Source organism: Schistocerca gregaria, chromosome 2 (assembly GCF_023897955.1).
Source record: "Schistocerca gregaria isolate iqSchGreg1 chromosome 2, iqSchGreg1.2, whole genome shotgun sequence".
Classification (NCBI taxonomy): Eukaryota; Metazoa; Arthropoda; class Insecta; order Orthoptera; family Acrididae; genus Schistocerca; species Schistocerca gregaria.
In genome coordinates this window covers 727,728,657-727,754,513 of record NC_064921.1, presented here as the reverse complement: position 1 = coordinate 727,754,513, position 25,857 = coordinate 727,728,657, and the positions used below count along the sequence as shown (strand labels likewise).

Genomic DNA, 25,857 nt, shown 5'->3' with positions numbered 1-25,857 from the left:
CCAAGCATGTCAGTGTGCATGTTTTGTATCAGCGTAATAAATAAACTATGTGAAATCCGCCCCTAAATAAATTGCTTGAAAATTAATAAAGTACACTGCTTCCTCTCTCCAGCAGCCCAGCACAGGCTGTCATTTTCCCGCCATTTTTCCCCCAGACCACCATGTAGGATTACATCAGGGGAGGGACGACAGTGCCCTCTGGTCGAAGTACTGTGTACTAGGTCAGTTGGACTCTGGACCTCATTGTGAACATACTTAATGGTGGTACTGCCTCTAATTGTTTAAATAAAGACTGCATGCAAAATAAAGAGTTACGTCCAACACAGGCTGAGTCCTTTTCCCCTCCAGTTCCTACGAAGAGGTGGTGGTCGGATGACTTAGGTTAGTGGAGATAGCCCATTTGATTTATGTTCCCACCAAAATTCAAACTTCCTGTCAAAAGCCGCCATCTTGGATAATGGTACTTGTGTCATCACCTAGCGTCATGGTCGCCATCTTCGATAATGGTACTTTGGGGTGGTACCCCTGTAGACCCACTACTGACAGGTGCAGCACTTTGACCCGATGCTAACCACCACAGGTGAACTTTGGAACCAGGTGAATGCAGCATGGATGTCTGTACTACAAGAGGCTATTCGTGCCTTCTATGCGGTGATGCCATCACGCTTGGAACAAGTTATCAGGGCTCTTGGCGGACCCTGTGCCTACTAAGGAGCAGAACACATCCTGAACGGAAGTGACTGAAATGCTAATCAAATCTGCAGAAGATATGAATGTACATGTCCTGTGAATATGAACACCCTATCTCTATAGTCATTCAAGGTGTTCCGTTTTTCTTCTGAACATGAGTGTGTACATTGCCTGACTAATTCAGCATCAGTGAAAGGTTTCATATTTTTTTGCAAGAATATTACATACTTCATATGATGTTTTTGTGACAGCTTCATTTTTTCTGACTAACATTGATACAACATTTTATTGATGATGAATTGTTGATGTTAGATGAGCAAGTTTTTCATTTGTTTAATTTGAATCTAAAGGATACACTACTCTAAATGAACTATACTTACTTGTGTAGTGGTGAAATAAATTGTATTTCTTTCATTCCCACAACTGTTTCCTAGCCAGTAAGCAAACATCATTACCTTCTTTGTGGTGACATATAAAACAAAATTCTAATTCCCATTTTTTAGGAAACTTCTATTGTATTCACAGGCTCACAGATGGGATGTTTACCTTGCACACTTCTCCTTAAGTAATGTGAACGAGTTTTTGTGGTGGGGACTTGAGCTCAGGCCCTGTCAGTAAGAGCACTGTTGTAACGTAAAGAATTATCCTGTGCATATCAGGGATATAGGACGACCCAACGTCCCGAAAAACCGAGATTGCCTGGTTTTTTCATCATCTAACATATAGTAACCTGAAAAGTTGTTTCAATATACTCAAATGTCCCAGAATTCAGTTTCAAACATATTTTATGAAATTGTAATTTTTAAAGATTATGCTCAGTTAAAGAGAATACGACACCATAAATTGATACAATTTAGCTTATATCTCTAACCTCCATAATCCTACAGTAGTCACAGCATCAGTATTGATACACCTAAACAATAGTTTATTTTGAGTGGGTCTTTGGTTGGAGATAATTAATACTTGTAGTGTTCTAACAGTTATAGGCACTGCAACTTGAAAAACATTGTGAAAATTGTCCGATTTTTTCGCCATTTCCCCACTGTCAATGGCAGAATAGTGTAGTTGTTGGTGTTATGTCAAACACACTGCAGCAATGCTGAAACATGCCTATAAATTCAGACTGTTGTAAGGAATGGAATATTATCAAGAAACGTCGATTGATTCCAAAGGAAAGTGTTCGGTATGAAAATGTTTTATTAGTATCAGTCATTGTAGGCAATCTGACTTAGTTGATCATTTTAAATCAGAGGAATGCTTTAACAGATTTAGTGCAATGAGCTGTAGTAAAACTCTACAAAATTATTTTGGGAAACCTCAGTCAAGTGAAGTCACAAAAGTTCGAGCAGCCGAGCTTACACGTGCTAGAAGATAACAAAGTTATTAGGCCGTATTCATATGGCGGTACTTATGTCTCCGAGTGACTGCGATACTCTGCAACCAAGAGACCCAGCATGTGTACTTAGATGGGGTCAATCACATGGAGATACTCGTACATCCATTATGTATATTCCTGTACAGGGAAGACAGTTAACTTGAAAGTCACATACCTGTTGCAGGTGGATAGTTATGATATTGCAGTACTTGTGTTATTTCGAATTATGATTCACAATATTCCTTCAGACATGTTTTTCGGGTTTTCTCAGGAACTACCAATGAACTAAATGATGCCTCAATAAGTCCCTTAAGGTCCACCAATACCACATCTAATACGTAAAGAACCAACCGCTTTGTTTCTTTTGCTGAGCTAGAGGAAATGTGTATTCAAACTTTGACCCTGTAGGACAGTTACAGTAAAATGATCCTTCTGCTGTATATAGAAATGGTCCCTAACCCAAAGGCCCTCCAAAACACTTAAACTTACACTTCTATCACCAATAGAACCTGAGGTATGAGCCCCAGAAAAATCCTGTTTTTATGCATGGCGTTATGGAACATATCAGGCAGTTCATGCCATCACACGTGTAAGTTGGTGTGGTATCATGGAGTAAATCCATGCATTATTGATCTTGAAGTTGTACCTCTGCATCTTTACTGCAGTCAATCTGTGCAGAGGATGTTGATGTGTAATAGGTAGCCAACAACTAATTTTTCTACACCATGCAGGTGCCTAACATTGGTCATGAACCATGCTGTATAATCGAGGTGGCAGAATCATTGAGGATTACAGACAAAATCTGCTAAATGTCAATGGTCAATGTAGTTGTTGAATTGCCTTGTTTCCATGACACCTTTGAAGTGATGAATTGCTTCGTACATTGCCAGTAGTTCATGGCTGTAGGCTGGCCTCTTACACTGTGAAGCAGTCAGTTTATGTGAGAAACTGGAGTGGCTGCTGTATGCCTGCCACTACTTGTTACAGAACCACTCCAACAGCAATGTCACTCAAATGAGTAGAAATCACGCATTGGGCATGCAGAAGTGGGTATGCCAATGTTGTAGGAGTGACGCATGCAAGGAGTCCATTCTAGCTTAAGTTTGGTGGTAATATTCTTGCGTGCAGGAACTACTGTGAATGGTGCTCAAATGGTGGCTGCATGAGGGAGATGGTGACAGTATAAATTAATTATCTTGAGGAAACAATGTAACTTATGAAAGTCCTCTACTGAAAGCAGTTGGAAATTACATATGTTAACTGTGGTGTAAGGCAAATACCAGCTTTTTTGATGATATATCCAAGAACCACAACTACAGGCTTCCAAAATTGGCATTTATTATCATTAATTACTATATCATTGACAACAAGTGTGTTGGGAACTTGTTTAAGATGCAGTTTCTGGGTAGCCGATGAACTATCAGAAAGTGCCATGATGCCAGCCTGTAAAAGTTTGACTGCCTCTACGGCAATGTGAAGCTTTTCTGGTGGTACTTGTATGGCCTGTGGTCCACAGGATGACCTAGGATGACAGTAAACATGTGGAATGTTCTGTTGCGAGTAGCACATTATGTAAATAACACTTACATTTGGGTGGAGGGCGTATGAGCATTCGATGTTTCAATGGGAGCTCAAGAGCAGGAAGCTCTTTACTGATCTGGGTCATGTGTGGAAATTGTGTGAATGCAGATACTGCTTGGGAGGATGCTGTTGTAATACTGAGATCAAGTGGAGATGGCATGGTAGAGTCATCCAGAACAGGCATGAGTGAATGTCATGTGTGAGAACCATCCAGGCAACATTGTGTGACATTGAGTTCCTCCAAAACTTGGCAGATCGCATGACATATAGCACTCTGTTCATCCTGTGGTCCTAATGATTGCATTCTCATGTCAAAATAATGCAGTTGCAGTTTTTGCAGTTTGATGACGGATACGATGCATTCATGCGGGTGTTGTTGATGTTAATTGGTCAAGACACAATGTTGAGTGCCATCTGGAAGAAATGTGGTAGAGCTGTACTATGCCATTGGGGAAGGGGGGGGGGGGGGGGGGGGGGAGAGATAACCAGTCATGCCAATAACGAAATGGCCACTATCCTGATGGATCAGATTACTGCAAAACAAGTCCAGTAACAGTCATAAATTGCCAAGGAAGTCAGCACAAAGCACCAGATCATGGACATCTGCATTGGGGAGGTTCCTTGTAAGGAGTTTCCCAAGATTGAGATCAATGGCATGAGGCTAGGCCTATAAACTGTAATGGAAGAGTCATTCACGACACAAAGCTGTGTGGCTGAAACAGCACTCATTATTTGAAGGTAGACTGGGAGGTGAGGTACTCATGTTGGAACACATTTCAATGAGGAAATATTGTTAACAGATGCTTTCAAAGATGTAGAGTCTGCTACAGTGTAGTGATGGTGGTGGGGAAGAGGTTTAGTTAATGCAATGTGAAGCAAAGAGACTTCAAAGGTCCTTTTTGATCCAGTACACCTATTACAGACCACATATGACTGTTGGATAGTGACATGGTGGGTGGCAGTTCCACACAGTGTCACTGAATTGCATTTGGAACCAGCAAAACTGTCCCCTTACTGCCATGACAGTGTGCAGTGCATGTTTGCCAGTTGTGGGGATGTTTGTTGTAGTTGCATGAAGGTCACCATCCCCTGTAGCAGAGATGATGTCATGTTTTGTGGCAGTCAGGTTAGCTCATTACAGCTCAGCTGCAGTGAGGCAGTGTGTGCAGTATGGCTGCTGTGAGAGATGTTTAGTGGTATTATTGTTTGCAGTATTTATACATTGCTGAAGTTATGAAATCATTAAGAATCTGCCTGTTTATTTCTTCTTGCAGTGCAGCAACTCAAATTCATGAAAAATCATTGCAAGTTTTGCTTGAGGCAGAAACTTGATGACCCAAGGGCTCAGGGCATGATGTCTGGCCTCAGTTTGAAATCCACTAGTGTGTGTAGCTGGCACCAAAACTGTGGAGACATCCTGCTCACCATCTATTCATCACAAATAACTTATTGTAACTGTTGCTCCTGTGTCTGGGAGAGACATTTGAGACAAGCAGTTTTCAAGGGAAGGAATTTATTATCAGCTGGGGGTGAAAGGATAATGTCACTGATCAAATCTGCGTGTTCACTGAAGTGACTGAATAACATGATGAATTTGACACTGTCATTTGATATACGTGTGACAAGGATGTTCTCAACAGTTGCGAACCAGATAATGGATTGATCTGGGCGAAATGGCAGTAGTTTAGGTTGTGCACTGTAACAGTTGGGGATGTTGTTGCTGAATGGTCATGCCAGTAACCAAAGCAAAATCCAGAGTAGTACATGGATGAATGCTCAGTACCCAGAAGCAGCAGCGTCATAGATGCAGTAAGAACATCTGAGAATTGTGTGGCAGTGTGGGCCACATTGTGCAGTGAAATGGGTTGAACGTGTTTGAATGCAGCATACGAACACATCAACAATAGCAAACATTAAAAACTGTGGCCACTTGAGCAGCTGAAGCACAGTAGTTGTCTGGCCTGTATGCAGAATATAGTCTGGAATGAAATCACCATTTCCTTTGTTTGGTACCATTGTCCAATTCTGTAGTGATCCATTGACAAAAGTCGTGTTTTGAAGAATATCACTTACTGTGGACTTAGCTGTAAAACACTGCTCCCTTCCACATGGAAATCATCTTATCTTGAGAACTGCGACATACGGCAGTTGCATAGTGGCTGCATTGTCAGTACATAGTACCTGAAGCTGGGAACAAAGGAGTGAAAATTGATCCATATGTGGTTGTTGTGTGCCACTAAATCAGAATCTTACCCTGGGATAAGGTAAGGGTGACAATTAGTAATGACACAGTGCTGGTTAGAGTACTCTTTATTTATCACATGGTGCAGATACAAAAGTATGTCACAATGCTTGGCAGTCCACCTTACTAAGATATGCTTAGCGAGGAGCCAAGACAAAGTAGATGGTCAAAGAAGTTCCTCTCTCATGGTGTTCCCACATATGGAACACTCACAGTAATGCTAGCAGTTGTCAGTAACAGCTGACAGTTCATCAGTTCCATGTACACTACTTTCTCCAGCCTCACCAATGATAAATCCACCAACATCACAGTCTGAGCAATACATGCTGCTTACAAACTAGCATGTCTTCACTCCATGGCATTTTTTATATGAACAAAAACTACTAAACTGGCTGTGTTAATGAAAGAACATAGAAGAACTGTTACCTTGTAAACACACAGTTGCTGAGCATTTTGTGCATCTTGACTCAATGTATATGAGTGTCTGATGCACCAAAAGGGCTATTTAGGTCCTCTTACCCAGTAATAGTTCCCCTAAGCTCCAGAGATGGTAACTAGTCCCACAAAATTTCATCCCACCCTGACAGTCTTGTGGAGTTAAGCTCCATTAGCACCCCTTCCTTTTTTTACAGTTTTCGTTTTTATTTATTTATTTTTGTAGATTTTTCAAATTATTTTTTACTTTATTTCTTCTCTCTTCTCTCCTGTATACAATCTTTGGTTTTTCTCTGTCTCTTTTTTTTCATTTCCCACCTAATTCTTTGTTCAATAATAATAAAAATTAATTTTTCCTCATCTTATTTCATCTTTACTTCTCACTCTGTTCTTATGATCAGCTGTGTAGTGAATCCGTCACAGTTCTTACCAGTGATTGATCTCATACTCCATCTGACACCTGTCTGTTTATCTTTGATTCTCTTATCTTTGCTACAGGTTGGTCCCTCATATCATGGGGCCTGAGTGATCTGGCCCTCCTTTCTTTATACAGGAATTCCTGAGGAATGGATCAATAATTCTGAAAGCTAGGGTAGTTCTCTCTCTCTCTCTCTCTCTCTCTCTCTCTCTCTCTCTCTCTCTCTCTCTCTCTCTCTCTCTCTGTGTGTGTGTGTGTGTGTGTGTGTGTGTGTGTGTGTGTGTGTGTGTGTGTATGTGTGTGTGTGTGTGTGTGTGTGTAGAGACTCTACTTAGAATTTTGTCCTCTGAAGTTAAGTGCTGGCTAACCATGCTATGTGCTTGTTATTTTGTAGCTTTCTCAAGTGAATTTTGCTGTTGATAAAAATCATTATCTAAGTGACTGATAATTCAGTCATCAAAAAAGTGAGATATTGGAACAAGCAGAAAGATAATTATGACAACAGAATTTGAAAATTCTTATGCATTGTTGATTTTGGGATTATGTGAATACCATTACAACTTTTGCAAAAGAAATTTTCAGTTCAATAATGAAGAGTAACACAATCGAAAATATGAATATTTTCATACACATTGTCTTTCCCTCTTAGATTAATTGCAATTAAGTGTTGAAATTGTCTATTAGTTTGCCTTTCAATTTTCTTACCTGGCCAGCATAAGGTATAATACCTGTATATACATAAAAGGAAATACTATGTTTAGATTTATTTTTATGTGTTTGCTGTTGTTGTTGTGATCTTCAGTCCAAAAACTGGTTTGATGCAGCTCTCCATGCTACACTATCCTCTTCATCTCTGAGTAACTACTGAATCTACATCCTTCTGAATTTGCTAATTGTATTAAACTGTTGGTCTCCCTCTACAATTCCCCCCCCCCCCCACATTTCTCTCAAATACTAAACTGGTAATCCCCTGATGTCTCTAAGTGTATCTTATCAACTAATCCCTTCTTTGAGTCAGGTTGTGTCGCAAATTTCTTTTCTCCCCAATATTTTTCAGTACCACCTTATTAGTTATGTGATCTACCTGTCCAGTCTTCAACATTCTTCTGTAGCACAACATTTCGAAAACTTATATTCCGTTGCTAACTAAACTATTTATCATCTATGTTTTGCTTCCATACATCACTATACCCCAGACAAATACCTCCAGAAAAGGCTTCAGAGCACTTAAATGTATATTTTATATTTACAAATTTCTCTTCTTCAGAAATACTTTTCTTGCCATTGCCAGTCTACATTTTATATCCTCTCTACTTCAGCCATCATCAGTTATTTTACTGCCCAAATAGCAAAACTCTTATAATACACTGAGAGTCTCATTTCCTAATCTAATTCCCTCAGCATCAACTCATTTTATTTGACTACATTCAATTACCATTTTTTGCTTTTGTTGATGTCATCTTATATCCTCCTTTCAAGACACTGTCCATACTGTTCATCTGCTCTTCCAAGTCCTTTGCTGTTCCTGAAAGAATTCCAATGTCAAAGTTTTTCATTCTTCTTCCTGAACTTTAGTTTCTACTCCTTGGTTTCCTTTTCTGCTGGTTCAGTGTACAAATTGAATAATGTGGGTGGTCTGCTACAACTTTGTCTCACTTCCTTCTCTACCACTGCTTCCTCAGCACTTATTACTGCTTTCTGGTTTCTGTACAAGTTGTAAATATCCTTTTGCTCCCTGTATTATATCCCTACTACCTTCAGAATTTCAAAGAGAGTATTCCAGTCAACATTGTCCAAAGCTTTCTTTAAGTTGACAAATGCTGTAAACATACACTTGCCTTTCTTTAACCTGTCTTCTAAGATAAGTTATAGGGTCAGTATTGCATCAAGTGTTCCTCATCTCTCCAGAATCCAAAGTGGTCTTCCCCTGTCAGCTTCTATCAGTTTTTCCGTTCTTCTGTAAAGAATTTGTGTTAGTAGTTTGCAATCATGACTTATTAAACTTATAGTTTCATGATTTTTATACCTGTCAGCAACTGCTTGCTTCAGAATTGGAATTATTACATTCTTCTTGAAGTCTGATGGTATTTCATCTATGCCACACATTATGTGCACCACATGGAAGAGTTTGGTCATGGCTGTCTCTCCCAAGGCTATCAGTAGTTTAGATGGAATACCGTCTACTCTTGGGGCCTCATTTCTACTTAGATTTTCCGGAGTTCTGTTAAATTCTTCTCACAGTATTGTATCTCCCTTCTCATCTTCATCTACATCCACTCCCCTTTCTAAGATATTACCTTCAAGCTCATTTCCCTTGTATAGACCCTCTATGTATCCCTCCATCTTCAGTTTTCCCTTCTTTGTTTAGGACTGGTTTTCCATCTCAGCTCTTGATGGTCATACAGCTCTTTCTATTTTCCTCAAATGCCTCATTAATTTTCCTGTAGGTGGTATCTATCTTTCCTCTAATGAAATATGCTTCTATGTCCTTATATTTGTCTTGTAGCCATTCCTGCTTAGCAATTTTGTACTTCCTGTCAATCTAATTTTTTTAACATTTGTATTCCCTTTTGCCTGTTTCATTTGCTGCATTTTTATATTTTCTCCTTTCATCAGTTAAATTCAATATGTCTTGTGTTATCCAAGGATTTATACTAGTCCTTGTTTTTTTTATGTATTTGGCCCTCTGCTGCCATCACTGTTTCATCTCTGAAAGCCACCCATTCATCTTTTATTATATTCCTTTCCCCTGTTCCACTCGACCATTGCCTAATGCTCCCTTGCAACTCTCATCTATCTCTAGTTCTTTCAACTTGTCCAGGTCCCATCTCTTTAATATTCTAACTTTTCCCACTTTTTTTCAGTTTTAATCTACTATTCATAACCAATAAATTGTGGTCAGAGTTCACATCTGCTCCTGGAAATGTCTTACAATTTAAAATCTGGTTCTTAAATCTCTGTCCAACCATTATGTAATCAATCTGAAATCTTCAGCTGTCTCCAGATCTCTTCCACATATACAACCTTCTTTTATGATTCTTAAACCAAGTGTTAGTGACGATTAAATTATGCTCTGAGCAAGATTTTACCAGGTGGCTTCCTCTTTCATTCCTTCCTCTGAGTCCATATTCACATATGTTCCAGCCCCCTTCAAAATTAAATGTAGGTGTTCTTTAACTATCTGAGTAATTTCTTTTATTTCATCATACATTTCTTCAATCTCTTCCGCATCTGCAGAGCTATTTGGAATATAAGCTTGTGCTACATGCTACCGCACAGGACTTTGTGTCTATCTTGGCTATGATATTGCATTCACTATGCTGTTCATAGGAGCTTAGCTGCATTCTCATTTTCTTATTCATTATTAAACTCATTTCTGCATGACCCCTATTTGATTTATATTTATAACCCTGTATTAACTTGACCAGATGTCCTGTTCCTCCTGCCACTGAATTTCACTAATTCCTACTGTAGCTAACTTCAATCCATTCACTTCCCTTTTTAAATTTTCTAAGCTATCTGCCTGATTAAGGAATCTAACATTTTCATACTCCGATCTGTAGGATGCCAGTTTTGTTTCTCCTGTTGACAACATCTCCTGTGTTTATCCCTTTTTTAATTTTTTTTATTTGATTTGTGAGGACACAAACTTTCCAATTTATATTAAAATTGTGTTGCTAACAAAGATGATTTTGTAGTTTCCAGAGCTCAGCCATGAATGAGAAGGAGGACATTACTGCCACACCACATCCGAGGAGTTCAGCAAACCTACTCTCTGCACTCACATTCTGGTAAGGGTGACTAATAGTGTCATTCATGGTGGATAGATGGGGCAAAAATAAGTGTAAAGCACTAGAAACGTGTAATATAATAAAATGAATGTATTAGATTCTTGCATAAGTCAATTAGGTTCCTGAATTAGTTACACTACATTTTTGTTCATAGTCTGAGTACCTAATTCATAAAATTGCTTTACCACTTGTCAACTGGCAGCCATTGTTTGAAGTATTATATTTGTAAATATCCATTGAGTTTTGTTGGCTTCAATATAGTTCACATTTTTTTGATTAGTAAGTAATGTGCAATGATAAATCATAAGTTAAAGAAAAGATCGTGTTTGATAGTTTTTATTTTTTGAATTCCTGGAAGTACACAGGCAGGTTGAAAATGAAGAAAAACAACCAAAAAACTGCAACAAGTGGTGCTGAAACTTGATAATGCATGATAAAACTGTTAGTCATGTCTTCAGTCAGGAGGTTATTTCAGTCCTCTTCCTTATTGTGTTATTGTGCACTCATATTTCAGATGTCCTTGTTCTTTATCCAATTGTGTTTGGTAAATTTCTTGAGCAATAAAGAGGTTTCATAAAATGATAATTAATAATCTTCTAAGTTCTGAATCAGCAAATGTTTTCAGACATGGAATCAAGGAATTACCCAACATTGGTAGAGAGTCATAGATAATGGAGCAGGATGTATTTTACGATAGTCTCCACCTTGTGTTTTTGTATAGCAATAAATATATTTATGGCAGCTACATAATTCTATTAACATTTGCATGAACTTAATAAAATTAAATGTTTATGATTGCACATTTATTTACTTGAATCTTTTGCATGGAGTCATCAAGATGAGGACTTTTGCAAATGTCAAATACATATAGGTCTTAGCATTACTGGCAGTAATTACAACAATCAATACTGCTGATCAAAATACATTACAATCTTTAGGCATATTAGTACAACAGGAATCATTTGTTTACCACATATCATTAAAAAAAAAAAAAATACGCTTGAAACATCTTATGTCTAGCTTGCACATAGAGGGTGATTCAAAACGAAACAACAGATTTCAGTTGCTTATTACAAGGAAACTGAAAGAAAGGAACACCTGCACATGTCACTGGATAGAAGAAGGTTCAGAGTCTTACATCAGGGTGAATATGCTCTGGGGAAACTGGCAAATCCAGGAAAAATTCAGGAATTTTTTCATTCGGGACAAGTGTAGGAGAAGTCCAGGAATTTTTCAGAATTTCAGAAATTTGTCATTATTTTAGTTTTCAGATAATTTTTTGTAATTTTGAAGAACTGATACTTTAACAAGGTATGTTACTTTAGCTCACTACTGCAGAATAAAACATAAATGACAGAATAACACCAAAATAACACTTTAATTGCAAGGAAAATGCACTTAAAACAACAAAACAGTGCACATATGAGCATCTACTGGCAGCAAAATGTGTCCAAAGACTATGCAGTAATTTGCAACAACCAGATGCTTTCGATGGGTCTTTCTTGTGGGCCTCATTTTGGTGAGCATGAGTGTTTACATTTGTAACAGGTTGTGGGAAAATATTCCAAACGGTAGTTTGAAAAGTGTTACTTTCAAAGTAAATTTCCACTTACACAATATGAATTATGTTACATGTGAGAATGTGAGGTGAATATCTTAAATTAGAGTGTTAGACACTCATTCAAAACGTAACACCGAGGACAAGCCATTTAAATAAATTTCAGGTCCAAAAGACCACCTATTTAAGCCATTATTCAAAATTTTACTGGAAAATTTGTGTTTGATGTTTCTTAAAAAAGGTAACACATGCTAAAAGAGATCAAGTTTCAAGGTCAGTTCTCCATATTTATTTAATTCTCTCATAGATTACAAATTATGCAGTAATAATGACAAAAGTCTAATTATCCTTGAAAAAAATAAAAAATAACAACAAAAAATTTTTGATGACCAATGTTGTAATGATAGCTTAGATTTTCTTGTGGTTATACTGTTTGTATATTAATTTAAACCATTTATCTCTGTTTGTGTTGGCACTACTTAATAGTGATGTTTCTGGGAGCTGACTGCATTACATGTAATATGTTCTGTATATCTTCTGTCATTGGCTGGTGAGATCATGTGACACGAGCTACAATTGGCTAACAAAAGTGCATCTCAATTTTTTTTCAGTTCTTCGGAAGTTGCCATGCTGTAATTGCTGGAATCTGGGTTTATACTTTTGTAGTGCAAAAATGTGATGTAAATGTTTCCGTGTGTCAAAGATCTTTCCAAAATGGAAGTTCCAATGCCGGTGTATAAATCCTTCACCTTTCAAAGGACTGATAAGTTTTACAGTTCCAAGAAAAAGTATATTGTCACTTAACATGGAAAAAGCATATTTTCACCTATGAAAAAGTGTATTTACACTGGAGAAAAAGTGTATTTTTAAATGGGAAATCCAGGAAAAACATAGGATATTTTTTTTCTTGTCTCTGTATACACCCTGCATATTTACACAGGCACTATGGCATGCACTCAATATGAACGCCATACATTTCTCAAGAAATGTCAATATGGTAGTCCATTTCATACCAAACATAAATCAACAAGTCACTGTTTATTGAATTGACAACTTCAGCAGTTTGATTTCTCAGATTTTGAAGAGTTGTTGCCATATGTGATATAAAGACTCTGTCTTTTATATACCACCACAGAAATAAATCACAAGATGTGAGGTCTGGTGTCCGGTAGGTGAAAAACAATGAACAAGATCTTATTGGCCACCTCTTCCAATCCAATGTTGTAGGATGGTGTTGTTAAGATAACACTGCACCTCAATGTGGAAGTGAGACAGTCTGTTGTCATACATGAAACCGAAACAATTGGAATCTTGAAGTTGAGGAAACAACCAATTTTGCAGCTATTCCAGGTGTGACAATCCTGTCACACTTTTCTCTACAAAAAAGCAAGGTCCATAGACTTTGTGAACAGAAGTGGTACAAAACACATTGAATTTTAGGGTGTCTGTTTCACGTTCGATGGTGATGCCAAGATTTTTGTATTCCCCAAATTCTTACATAATGGCAGTGTTCTTTACCTGGTAGATGAAGTGTCAGTTCATCTTTTCAGTTGAATTGTTCAAAAAATGTGTCCTCTGCCATATCCTGGAGCATTGAAATGCAAAGTTTGTACCTTCTTTTATGGTCACCAGGATAAAGCTGCTGCAGTAACTGGAACTTGTAAGGCTTCATCAAGGCATCGTTTCAGAACATGCCACACTATTATTTTTGGAAGTTGAACTTCCTGGCCTGCCCATCTTGTGAACATCTGAGAGCTTCATGTGAACATGTCTTGGAGAGGCTGAACAATTTCATCAGATTTTTTGGCTGACCACCCTTTGAATATGCAATCAACTTCCAACAACTTTGTATGTCGGTTATAAATCTGCTTCTGCAGAAGTGACTTCTTGTTGAATCAGTGACGGAATGCTCAATTCAATTTTCAATTGAACGATGGCTTGACTACTTGCAAATTCCAATGATTTCTCTTGTGGTGTGGTTGCCATGTTGGTACAAACCACATCACAACTGTGTCAAAATTTTGAAACTTCCTCCATCCAAAGTCATGCGCAATGTATTTATATCTTTTATAGTTTGTAATAAACAAATGAAATCTGTTCTTTCTTTTTAAACAATTCTGTACATTATTTTAATGTTTACTCCTTTAAAATTCGTCAAGTGAATGTGGTTTTACTTTGAACTTTCTCTTTCTTATCCTTCTTCTTCTTCTTCTTCCACTACTTCCTCCCCCCCCCCCCCTCCCCCCTCCGCCAAGTACAACTTTTAAAGGACTTTTGAAGGACAGCTTACAGTATTATATCTTATCAAACCATTAATGTTTGGGCTCCGGTCTGTGACTTTTAGTTTAGTTCTTTATCTGAACTAGTTACCATAAGACTTGGTGTTGTTGTCATGTATATCACTACTTGCAATTACTTCAGTCTTGTGGGAGATAAAAAAAGTAATTAATTTATAGAGGTACAGTGAATAGATGGTGAAATATTTGTATTTTATGAGAACTTTATGGAAAGAACCTTTACAGTCCAGTCCACGCATAATCCCCAACCCCATTTTTTTGTATCTGCAGGGTATGTCTGCAGCACAACTTCATATTTTTATATGGTAGCTAAATTATGGATAGATTGTACCATAATATGAAGTTTTCAGAGTGTGGGTGGGCAAAATTTTGGACAGGTACAAACACAAATTTCATGCAGCTATCCACCAAAGATTTGAGTCCAGGTGGACACCTAAGAATTTACAGCTATTTGCTTCCACCACCATTAGACCACTTAGGTCATTTACAAATGAGTCCTGTGAGCTGCCAGTTGCAGATATTGGCATCTGGGATTTACTTACATTGACCTTTAGTCAATGAGCATGGAAATATGTGCGTAATTCTAATTCGCCATTAATTATTGAAAATTCCACTTCCTCGCAAACTAATGTGTCATAGCATAATTTACAATGTGTAAATTAAAGAGATGTACAGTATCATTAATATAAGCTAGAAAAAGGAAAGGGCTAATGAGGGAGCCTTTATGGACTCCTTGTCTCAGTGCTGTGCTTGTAGATTTGATAGCTAAAACCATATTTTAAAATTTATGTGTAGGTTTGATACACTATTCCTGTTTCATTGGGACATGACTGTAAGTTTCATTGATGCATCATTGGTATTGTATGCCCACAGATCTTTTTTAAGAGAAGCCCATGATTACTGAGTAAAAAGGTTTGCTCAGGTCTAGAAATATTCCAGCAATGTGAATACTGAGTTCTATGTTACTGTATACCATACAGTGGCAGATACAGAAAAACCTCAAGGAGGGGGTGCTAAAGATATCTTGAGCTACCTTTACTTTTACTGTAATAAAAAATGATCAAGTCATATGCAAAGTTTAAGAAAGTTTTATTTAAACTGATTATACCCATATACAACACAATGCCATCTTACGATATAAAAAAGTTACAATTGTGGTTCTCTTCCTTAAATGATGAATTCTATGCACTTATTCTTTGTGGTTAATTACATCATCAATAGGACAATCAATATCAGTGTAAGTGTTCAGTGGAGCTACACCTTTAAGTCGATCTTCCGTATTTATAAAGCTACGTATTGAAGGTTCTCTGTACAAGAAATCAGTATAATATTCACAACTTTTGTTGAACAAATGCCAGACAGAATAATATATTGAGATCACTAGAATGGCCGCGACTTTTCTCCTAGGTATGTGTTAGCTCTCTATGTGCAAGACAGAAATGTAAAAAATACGATGACATGGACTCACATGCTAGATGGCAAAGTACAACTACTCGATAACTCGATTCAGTCAAGTCAGCTGATGAAAGAAATGAACAAATAGCGTGTGGGCTGACTGGTGGGGGCAGTGCGAGTGACAAGGGGCGGGGAGGGCGGGGGGGAGAGACAATACGTTGCTCCCCCCACCCCGCCCCCCATATATATCCGCCACTGATTGTATACTTCATGAAGAAACTGATAACAGTAGTGGCCTTGCTTAGGTCTTTCCTAAATCCATGCTGTAATTGCTGAGCATTCTGAGTCTCAAGAAGGAGGCCATAATGTTAAAATAATTATTGTACAGTGAAGTGCCACAGGTTTTGCAATTGCTGACTACATGGCTACATTATAAATTGCATGAAAGATATCTCCCTCTCTGTGTGTATGTGTTTTTGGGGGGGAAGCATCTGTCCTGATGCTTGTCTACAACCTGAACTTTGGTGTTTAACATCTTTTTTTTATTATCTGTTGCTCAAAATATTCCTTCTCTATGTATTGAATGGTTGCCACTTTTAATACCATTGTTACATTTTGTCTCTACAATTTGCTATTTTTATTTTAATTACTAGTGACCTTTCTCCAACTGAGCTTCAGCTTTCTTTCATCATATCCTGAAATGAGAACTTTTCCTCACTGTCGTTTCCATTTCTTCCAAAGTGGTATTCTACTGCCCACTCAACCACTGTAATATCCTTGACAGGACACATGTTGTAGGCATTTCCTGGCCAACTGCAAAACCAGCCATGTATCCTACCAAGTTCACAGCTATCACTACATTGGATTCTTTATGGGTATGACCAAGAACCGAACTCCCACCTCGATGAAAGCTCACCACATAACTATGGTCGGCAGCCGTTTAGACCACCCAGCTGAGTGTGCTGTGCAGCGTAATAGGCTGAACTTTTGTGGCTGCTCGACATCCAAGGCAATCTGGATGCAACCCTACACCAACATCAATACTATGAAAAGGATAGTTACTACTCACTTTATAGTGGAGATGCGGGGTCGAAGATAGGCACAAGAAAAAGATTGTCAGCAAGCAAGGTTTCGACCAAAAAGGCCTTCATCAGAAGTACACACACACACACACACACACACACACACACACACACACACACACACACATGCACACAGTCATGCAAATGCAATTCACACGCACATGACCACAGTCTCTCCCTGCTGAGGCCAGGCTGCCAGCCAGAGACTGTGGTCATGTTGGTGTGAGTTGTGTTTTTGTGAGTATGTGTGTACGTATGTAGTCTATTTCTGATGAAGGCCTTTTTGGCCAAAAGCTTACTTTCTGAAAGTCTTTTTGTTGTGCCTATTTGCAACTCAGCATCTCTATTATACGCTGAGTAGTAACTATCCTTTTCATAGTATTGTCATTATTCCATTCTGGATTTTTCATTGTTTGATTTTGTTTACACCAACATCAGCTTTTCTAAACTGCACAAATAGTAATAATCCTTCCACCATTTTCTGGGATCTTCCCACACCCCCTTTTTAGCCTCAGTATCTTGTTAGACCTTGCCTTTCATGTGTTCCAGTCTCTCTTCTTCTCTCATCCTATTTCGCCCTCCTGTCCCCTATGCCATCTCACACTTGTATCATTTGATAATAACTCAACAAATGTATTGTTATCTCTCTTTTTTTTTTTAGAAATTTTTAAGTGCTATATTGGTCTTTAATTATTTGCTCCACAAGGGAAAACATGTTTTGATCTAATCTTGTTATAGCATTATAAATTCTACATTTAAATTATAATTAACTTTAATTCTGAGGACACATTGGCATTGTTTGCCATTATTTGGTGTCCTTCAGTCTTATTGATTACTTGCCTCATCCAATTATCTTATTGGGAGATGAAGAAGCTTGCATTAGATAAGGTAGCATGGAGAGCTGCATCCAATCAGTCTCAGGACTGAAGACCACAACAACAACAACAACAACAACAACAACAACAGAGTAGGTGTTGATATACGTGTAACATAAATTGACAATCCTGTTATTCTGTGTGGCACATACTGAATTTCAAGCACAGTATGGCACCTCACTTTAAGAAATGTGACCATAGCCTACAAATCAATGGTGCTGTGATTTACATTTGTGGATATTTTAACTTAGTGTCACAGCAGGGAAAGCATGAACAGTGTAGAAACTGGTGTCATTCCAGATGTTTTGAAAATGACAGAAGGTTCACCTCTACTAAAGAAAGGTACTTCTGATAAAATACAAGACTACTTACCTTTGTCACAGTGATGTTCTTTCTCAAAAAAGCCTATAAAAGCTTTTTTATGGCAGACTTATACATTACATAAATAAATATTCACCTCTTACCATCCAACAATGTGGCTTTGGAAAGTCTAAATCTACACAAAAAGCAGTTTTTAAATTCTTAGACTGTGGTTTAAAATCCTCAGATCAACTTAAAGTATGGTAACTGCACCTATTTCGTTAGACCTTTCAATTCTGCAGTGTCCTGGAAGATATAAAATATTGCTCAAAAGATTAGAAAGACAGGATGTATGAGGTGTAGCATGTGGCATGTTGCATTCATACCTAAAAAATCACAGGCAGAAGGTATCACTAATATAGGGTCATTTTTGGGGACACTCAACTCATAGCATAAATACTTTAAGAGAGAAAAAAAGAACTCTTAGAACAACTGATGAGCCTAAAAAGATGGGGTCCTGTAAATTTCACTTTACTGAGCTTGGTGTTCTGAATGTTCCATAGTTATTAATTTATGACATTATTTTGTTCACTAGGGTTATCTCTTGAGAAGACACGAACTACTGCAGAACAAAAATGTACACAACTATAGTACCAGAAAGAAACCAAATATACACCAAACATATTCCAGAACAAAATCCTCTCAGAGGAGCATAATTGGTACCATACTACACAATGTAATATCAGAGGAAATAAAAATTGCTACATATCCTACATTTAAAATGAAACTAAAGCCATTTCTGATGAAGCACTGTTTCTGTTCTGTAAAACAGTTTCTGCAGATATGAAATAAATGTTACTGAAAAATTTAAGTGTAGGAAGAGATACTTAATTTTAATTTGCCCCCTACTTTTCTGATAGTAAGTATTAGTGTAACTTTATTTTGAGCTGTCCTTCAACAATTACTGATCAACTGAGATTATAAGGATATCTGCTTATGTACTTTCACTTCTTTTTCTGACGCTAAATAGAATTGTATCCTCATTTTGACCTGGCCAATACCATTTGTACTATTTGTGCTGTATGATAAAACTGAGCCAATAAAAAATGAAATAAAATGCACATGTATAGGGTTCCATGCATGCTACTGCACAAATACAACTTGCTCACTGTAAGAGAATGTGTTTTATGTTTTCATAGAATGATCTAAGTTCAATGCAGATTCTGAGATAAATATGAAATATGTATTTCAGGTGGACATTGAGAATCTTCAAAACAGGCTTAAAGAGAGACATTGAAATTGAAGACCTGTATGCGCCCCTGAAAGAGCATAAATCATCACTGTTGGGTGAAAGATTTGAAAGGTACACAAAATAAACACCAGTAATTATCTATTAAATTTATTTTAATTGTGTTTTGTTTAGTGTTTACATGATAGGCACATAAAAATTAATGAAGACTCTGTAGCATTCAATTGATGGTAATGAAGATTGTAATCTGAAATGATAACATTAATAGTGCAAAATTTCAGTTACATTACCTGCTGATGTAACATTAGGGAATTCTGAAAGAATTTGACTCAGTTCAACACCAGCACATATTAATGAAAGTATGAACAAATGGGGTATCAAATGAAATTTGTGAGTGGATTGAGGATTTTGTGGTAGGAAGTATGCAGTATGTTATCTAGATAGGGAGTCAACAATAGATGTGGAAATAACTTAAGGTGTGCCCAGGGAAGAGTGTTGGGATTCTTGGTGTTCATATTGTATGTTACTGACCTGACAGATAATGTTAATATGGAAAGTAAAGAATGTTTTGTTTTCACACCTGACCGTGTCCCCAACCACCACTACCAACCAACCACTGATGCTGGTACTCATTCACTTCAGTTTGGTGGCAGCTATGATCCAGTACAGTTGTTTACTGCTTTGCTGTGTGACTTTAAAATGTGTGACAAAATTGATGATCCCACCAGGTGTGAGGTACACAGAGCTATGATGTGCAAAAAGTCTGACCCATCAAAATTTATAGACAGATAACTGAGGTTTACAGTAATGTGATGAATGAAATGTCATTTTGGCAGTTGTGTATCGTGTTTAGTGGTGGAAAGAAGAATATGGGTAATTTAATCTCAAAACATACAGATCAAAAGTGAACGTGTCACATTACTATTTCAAAGTCTGCTGAAAAAAATCCATGTTTAAGTTCCACATGATACCTCTCCAAAACTACAGTATTTTGATTTTCTGATGGTTTGTTAAAACACTGCAGACCTCTCTAAACGAGAGTATTTGTGAAAATGTCATAATGAACGGGGAAATTGAAATATTGTAATAAAGAAACAAAAAGTGATAGAGATCTGAATTTATTTTCAATAAATATGTTGTTCCCAATACTATGAGACATGAGATTATACACACTGCTGAGCTTTTTTCATTTTCATTTCAGTTTTATTATTATTATTTTGAATAATAAACTGTGAAAAGTTGCAACTTTTTTCTAATTTCAGAATTATGTTTTGAAAATGTGCATAGTCACAGGATGTTAACTGTCTTGAGAAATGGTGAAGTGGAAGGACTGCTAACTGACAGCAGTGACATTAATGCATGAAATTTTTAATATGTCAAAATATTTGCACATAAAGATGCAAGAATCTGAAATTTATTTTTATTTAGAAAGGTGGTCATTGTACTTAGGGAATGTCTAATCAGAATGGGCAATACTTGTCTGTACAAAATGTGAGAAATTTATAGGTAGACCTAGGTCTACCCTCAAGGTCAAAAAAGCATGGCCACACACTGCATTTTGTGCACATATCACTATCTTCAGGTTCTGCACCAAGTGCATTACATTACGCAGTTCACAAAGTTTTGAATACGTTGCTTGTGTAAAAAGTGTTTCAATTTCTTCCATTTTTCTTTTTACATACTGTCTTCTTCTTGTGCTTCTTACCTTTTGTGGAAATTTAAGGGGGATACAATGGGTGCCATGGAAGAAATGCTGACATTCAACACATCAACAACTTCACATCCAGGAATATAAGTATATCCACTCTCTTCTTCAGTTTCAAATTCAGGTGATGGTGATCATTGAGGTGGGTTCTCACTAAATTTCTTCTTGTAGTGAGTGTAACAATTCCTGTGCAATGGATGTGATACTAATTCTGTTATTTGAGCACCAAGATATTTCTGCATTACCTCTGACAGGTTTCCAACAACTGTGAAGTGATTTTCACTTTTCTTTAATGCCACCTTCTTGTATCTTTTTTCATAGTCCACACACCTCAGTCTTCCACTACTGTATTTTCTCACTGACATTGTCCCTAACAAAAAATTCAAACCAAACACAAAACTCGATGCAGAATGGTTTATGTGCAAGTTCTCAATCACTCTACACAGAAAAATATTGCCCACTGTGTTTGCATTGACTGCTAGAATATTAACTGTATTCTGTAATTCTCAAAAGATTGGAGTTTTCGAGTAAATAATTTGTAAAAACACATAAGAATGCATTTTTTTATTTTTAGTAATAAATATTTACATAATACAGATAGCTGGAGTGCAGAAGATACTGTTTACAACCACATCAGTAGTATCTGCTAAGATTACAGAAAATACAATGTTCTGTGACTTTCCAAATTAGAAAAAAAAATTTAAGTGGAAAAATTAACTTAAATTTCGTATTTTCATCTTAAATTTGTAAGTTAAAGGAAACCCATAGGTGTGCTGGTGTCAACTAAATTTCGAAACACTAGAAGGGAGTTGTAATGCAAAACATCTACCAGGTCTCCAGTACTTTTAGTTTTTAGTTATATACATTTTTTTGCTTTCTACTGTTTTAAGAATTATTTACATTTTTCAAAGGGCTGTATCATTTACAAAAATTAAGATAAAATGAAAATAGTTTATTTCTTAACACTTATGATATAGAGACCTAATATATATATATATATATATATATATATATATATATATATATATATATATATATATATATTTTCAGAAAAATTCATGACCACAAGTTGACATGACCTGTATGATTTGAGATGAAATCACCCATGTTCATGATGAAGGTTGCTCAGGCTACCCCTCAGTAGTGACAATTCAATGCAAGAACTGAAGCAAAAATCAAAGAGGATAGATGTTTTACAGTTTGTGGTCTGCTTTCATTCTTTCCAGACATTTAAGAACTGTTTTGCACCAGTCGGCTAGTGTAGATTTGACTATAAAAAAGTGTATGTCAGTTTGGTTCCTCAAATTTTGCTAGACAAAAATGAAACCAAATCGATGGTGGTATACTTTTGAATCATATTGTCACTGGTGATGAGACTTGGATATAACATTTCACATGATAAGCAAAGTGTCAATCAGTGGAATGGCATCATTCAATATCCCCAATGAAACCAGAAAAAGCAACACTAATTTTGAGCATCAGAAAGAATGTGACAATGGTGTTTTAGAATTGTAAGGGTTCCTGCTCAATGACTACATGCTGAGATGTGAGACTATAAATGCATTTGCCTACTTCAGACACTTCAATGACTTTGCCACATCATTAAGAATAAGTGGCAAGGAATGCTAACCAGTGGAGTCCTCATTCTTCATGATAATGCACGTCTGCACACAACAGGAGTGCCACAGGACTTGTTTCAGTTATTTCAGTGGGAAATGTTTCAACATCTGTCATAGAGTCCAGACTTAGCCCCAAGTGATTATCACTTGTTCCCAAATCTGAAAGATTTTTTGAATGGACAATACTATGGAAGTGATGATGAACTTCCAGAAGCTGTTAACTAGTGGTTCAACAACTCGGCAACACCTGAGTATGCAGATGGCAGAGAAAAGATGGTAAAAGGTACAAGTGCCTTAATTTGAATGACGACTATGTAGAAAATTAGCTTGGGTGGCAAATTGTTTGTAAAATTCAGTCTCATTTCATTATATCAAACAAAAGTTATTTACTTTACGAATAACTCTCATAGTAGCCTCACACTTTTTGCAGATAATCCTGTTATCTATAATGGAGTACCATCTGAAAAAAGTTTCACAAATATCAATTTGGATCTTGATAATACTTCAAAATGCTGCAAAGACTGGCAGCATATTTTAAATGTTTAAAAATGTAAGATAATGCATTTCACGAAGTGCAAGGACATACAATCTTCTGGAATCAGTCACATCATGCGAATAGTTGGATGTTGCGATTTGTGGGGATCTGAAGTGGAATGATCACTTGGGCTTAATTGTAGATAAAGCAGGTAGTAGACTTTGGTTCACTGATGGGATACGGGAAAATGTAGTCAACTTACAAATACTCATATGGCCTAGCCTGGAAAATTGTTTAAGTGTGGGATTGATACCAAGTAATACTTTCCCCTTCTTCTATCATGGCTGAGTTAAAAGCCTTTTGAGGATTCTGTCGGATTTTTAATTTACTTTTATTTTACATGTCTAGTTCTGCAGGACCAAATTGAGGAGTAAATCTCCAAGTTCATGGAACGTGCCAGTAAATGAAATTAGAGAGAGTTAAGTTTGAGGCATTCATCCATTGTCTTCAGGTCTGATGTGAGTGTTGCTTCAGCTTTTCTAATTCTTTGATCCTGAGTGGTCAGAGCAATACCATCAGTGTAAGTAAATTTCCTGGACTTTGTTTCTGGAAGGTCATATGTATACAAAATGAAAGTGAACAGTGATAAAACAGAACATTCTGGGATACCAGCATTTATTTTATGAACAATGCTTCTATAACTCTCTGAGAAAACCTGGAAGTATCTATTGTTCAGAATGTTGCAAGTTAGAATAGTTAGTTCCCGACAAGGAGTGGCGCTATTCAGTTTGAACAGGAATCTGTCACACCAAGTAGTGTCATACGCTACACTTACATCAAAGACGAACCCCATGTTTATCTTCTATTTCTCAAAGTCATTTCTGATATGTGTGATTATTAGTGGAACTTGTTCTTGATGTCCTTTTCCTGGTTGGAGCCTCAAGGTTTTTATTATTTTTTTTATTTTTATGAATGAGCGTCTCTGGTACACTAAAGGGAAAAATGGGTTGGTAGTTCTCGACTTCCAAGGAATCTTTCTTTGGCTTTAGTAGAGGAATGATCTTGAAGAGAAGTGCAGTTGACATTACTTTAATTTGTTTGAAAAGGTGTTCATCCACTTGACTGCACCAGGAGAAAGGTGTAATAGGAACTCGGGGTATGTACCAGCAACGCCTGCTGCTTTTCTAGGTTTCTACATTTACATCTGTACCTACATCTTTACTCTGTAAACCACTGTGAAGTGAATGGGAGAGGTTACGTCACATTGTATCATTTATTAAGGTTACTTCCCATTACAGTCACATATTGTGTGCAGGAGGAATGAGCCTTTAAAAGGCTGGGCGAGTGCTGTAAATAAACTTATTTGTCCTTGCGGTCCCTCTGTGAGGGATAAGTTAGTGAGATGCAACATATTCCTAGAATCGTCGTTTAAAGCCTGTTCTTGAGATTCTGTCAGCTTTTATTCTGCCAGTTCAGCTTCTTCAGAATCTCTCTGACACTTTCCCACAGACCAAACAAATTTGTGACCACTTGGGCTGCTCTTCTTCATGTATATTCAATATCCCCCATTAATTCTATTTGATACCAGTCACATGCACTTCAGCAATATTCCAGAACGAATCGCATGAGTTATTTGTAAATTTTTTTGTAGGTTGACTAATTTTTTTCAGTATTCTACAGATCAACCTAAGTCTAACATCTGCTTTACTCAGGGCTGAGCCTATGTGATTGTCCCATTTCATATCCCTATGAAGTGTTACACTGTGACAGTACAAACCCCCCTTACTAGAAGGGCAGAACAGGTTGTCACATCATAGTTTGACTCCCCCCCTCCCCAAGTGTCTCATAGAGCAGTCATAGAGACAAGATTAAACTGATCACAGCCCACACAGAGGCATTTAAGTAGACACACGTTCTGTCTTCCAGATTCAAATGGAATGGAAAGAAACCCTAAAATGTGATACAATGGGAAATACCTTTTGCCAAGCATGTCAGTGGTTTTGAAGATGTAGGTATAGATGATGTGGAAAGTTCTTCAGATTAGTTTCTAGAAAGGAGTGTTACCTTAACAGTATGCCAAATGGTAGAATTGTTTCAGCCAGTGCTGTCTGAATATTGTTGTAATTCATATATTTAGTGTTAACCATGTGATGCTTCTTCTTTGAGGAACGTTGCATCCGTTATACTGTTCCAAAAGTTGGGAGACCAAATTGCACCAAATAGTCACTGTAAATTGCTGTTATGCTCATACTGTCATCCTTTTCACTTTCTTTTTAAACACCAAACTTAACTGCTTTTCTCAGATTTTGTTTATTGTAAATGCTGCCCCATGTACATGCTTGTAAGTAGATCTGGATGGATGGCAGTGTAGAAGTTCATTCATTAAGAGATACTACCAAAACTGTTTGTATCTTGAGGCAAAAAATATATATTTTGCATTAGAAATATCACAAGACAAGAACCAATAACTATCCATTATTCAGTCCAAGACTAATGCAGTTTGTGGAAAACTAATAGGTGCTGCTCAGTGTGGTGTGAAAAATATATTTAGTAGGGTGCCTTTTGTCCTGAGATAGATCTGATAGAAACAACAGATCCAAATACACAATTAGCTAATTCTGTTATGGTTACAGCAGTCGGGGAACTGAACCCTCATATGATGCGTGACTGAATGTTTCCAAGAACTGTTTTTACTGAACTGAATGCTAAGTATATTGATGTATTAAATTTTTATTGTGGATGCCTAAACACTTGTAATGCTAATCACATA

The 25,857-nt window shown here is 37.1% G+C and overlaps 1 protein-coding gene across 2 annotated transcripts in view; it reads left to right on the top strand.

Annotated features, from left to right (window-relative positions):
• Positions 1 to 25,857, top strand: part of LOC126334857 (probable multidrug resistance-associated protein lethal(2)03659) — a 420,094-nt gene that overhangs the window by 59,271 nt on the left and 334,966 nt on the right. For both annotated transcript variants that reach the window (XM_049997527.1, XM_049997528.1), the window contains exons 2-3: positions 10,440 to 10,532; positions 19,292 to 19,402. In XM_049997527.1, the coding sequence (XP_049853484.1) occupies positions 10,456 to 10,532; positions 19,292 to 19,402 (188 nt within the window). In that variant the 5' untranslated portion in view covers positions 10,440 to 10,455. The remainder of the gene's footprint in view (positions 1 to 10,439; positions 10,533 to 19,291; positions 19,403 to 25,857) is intronic.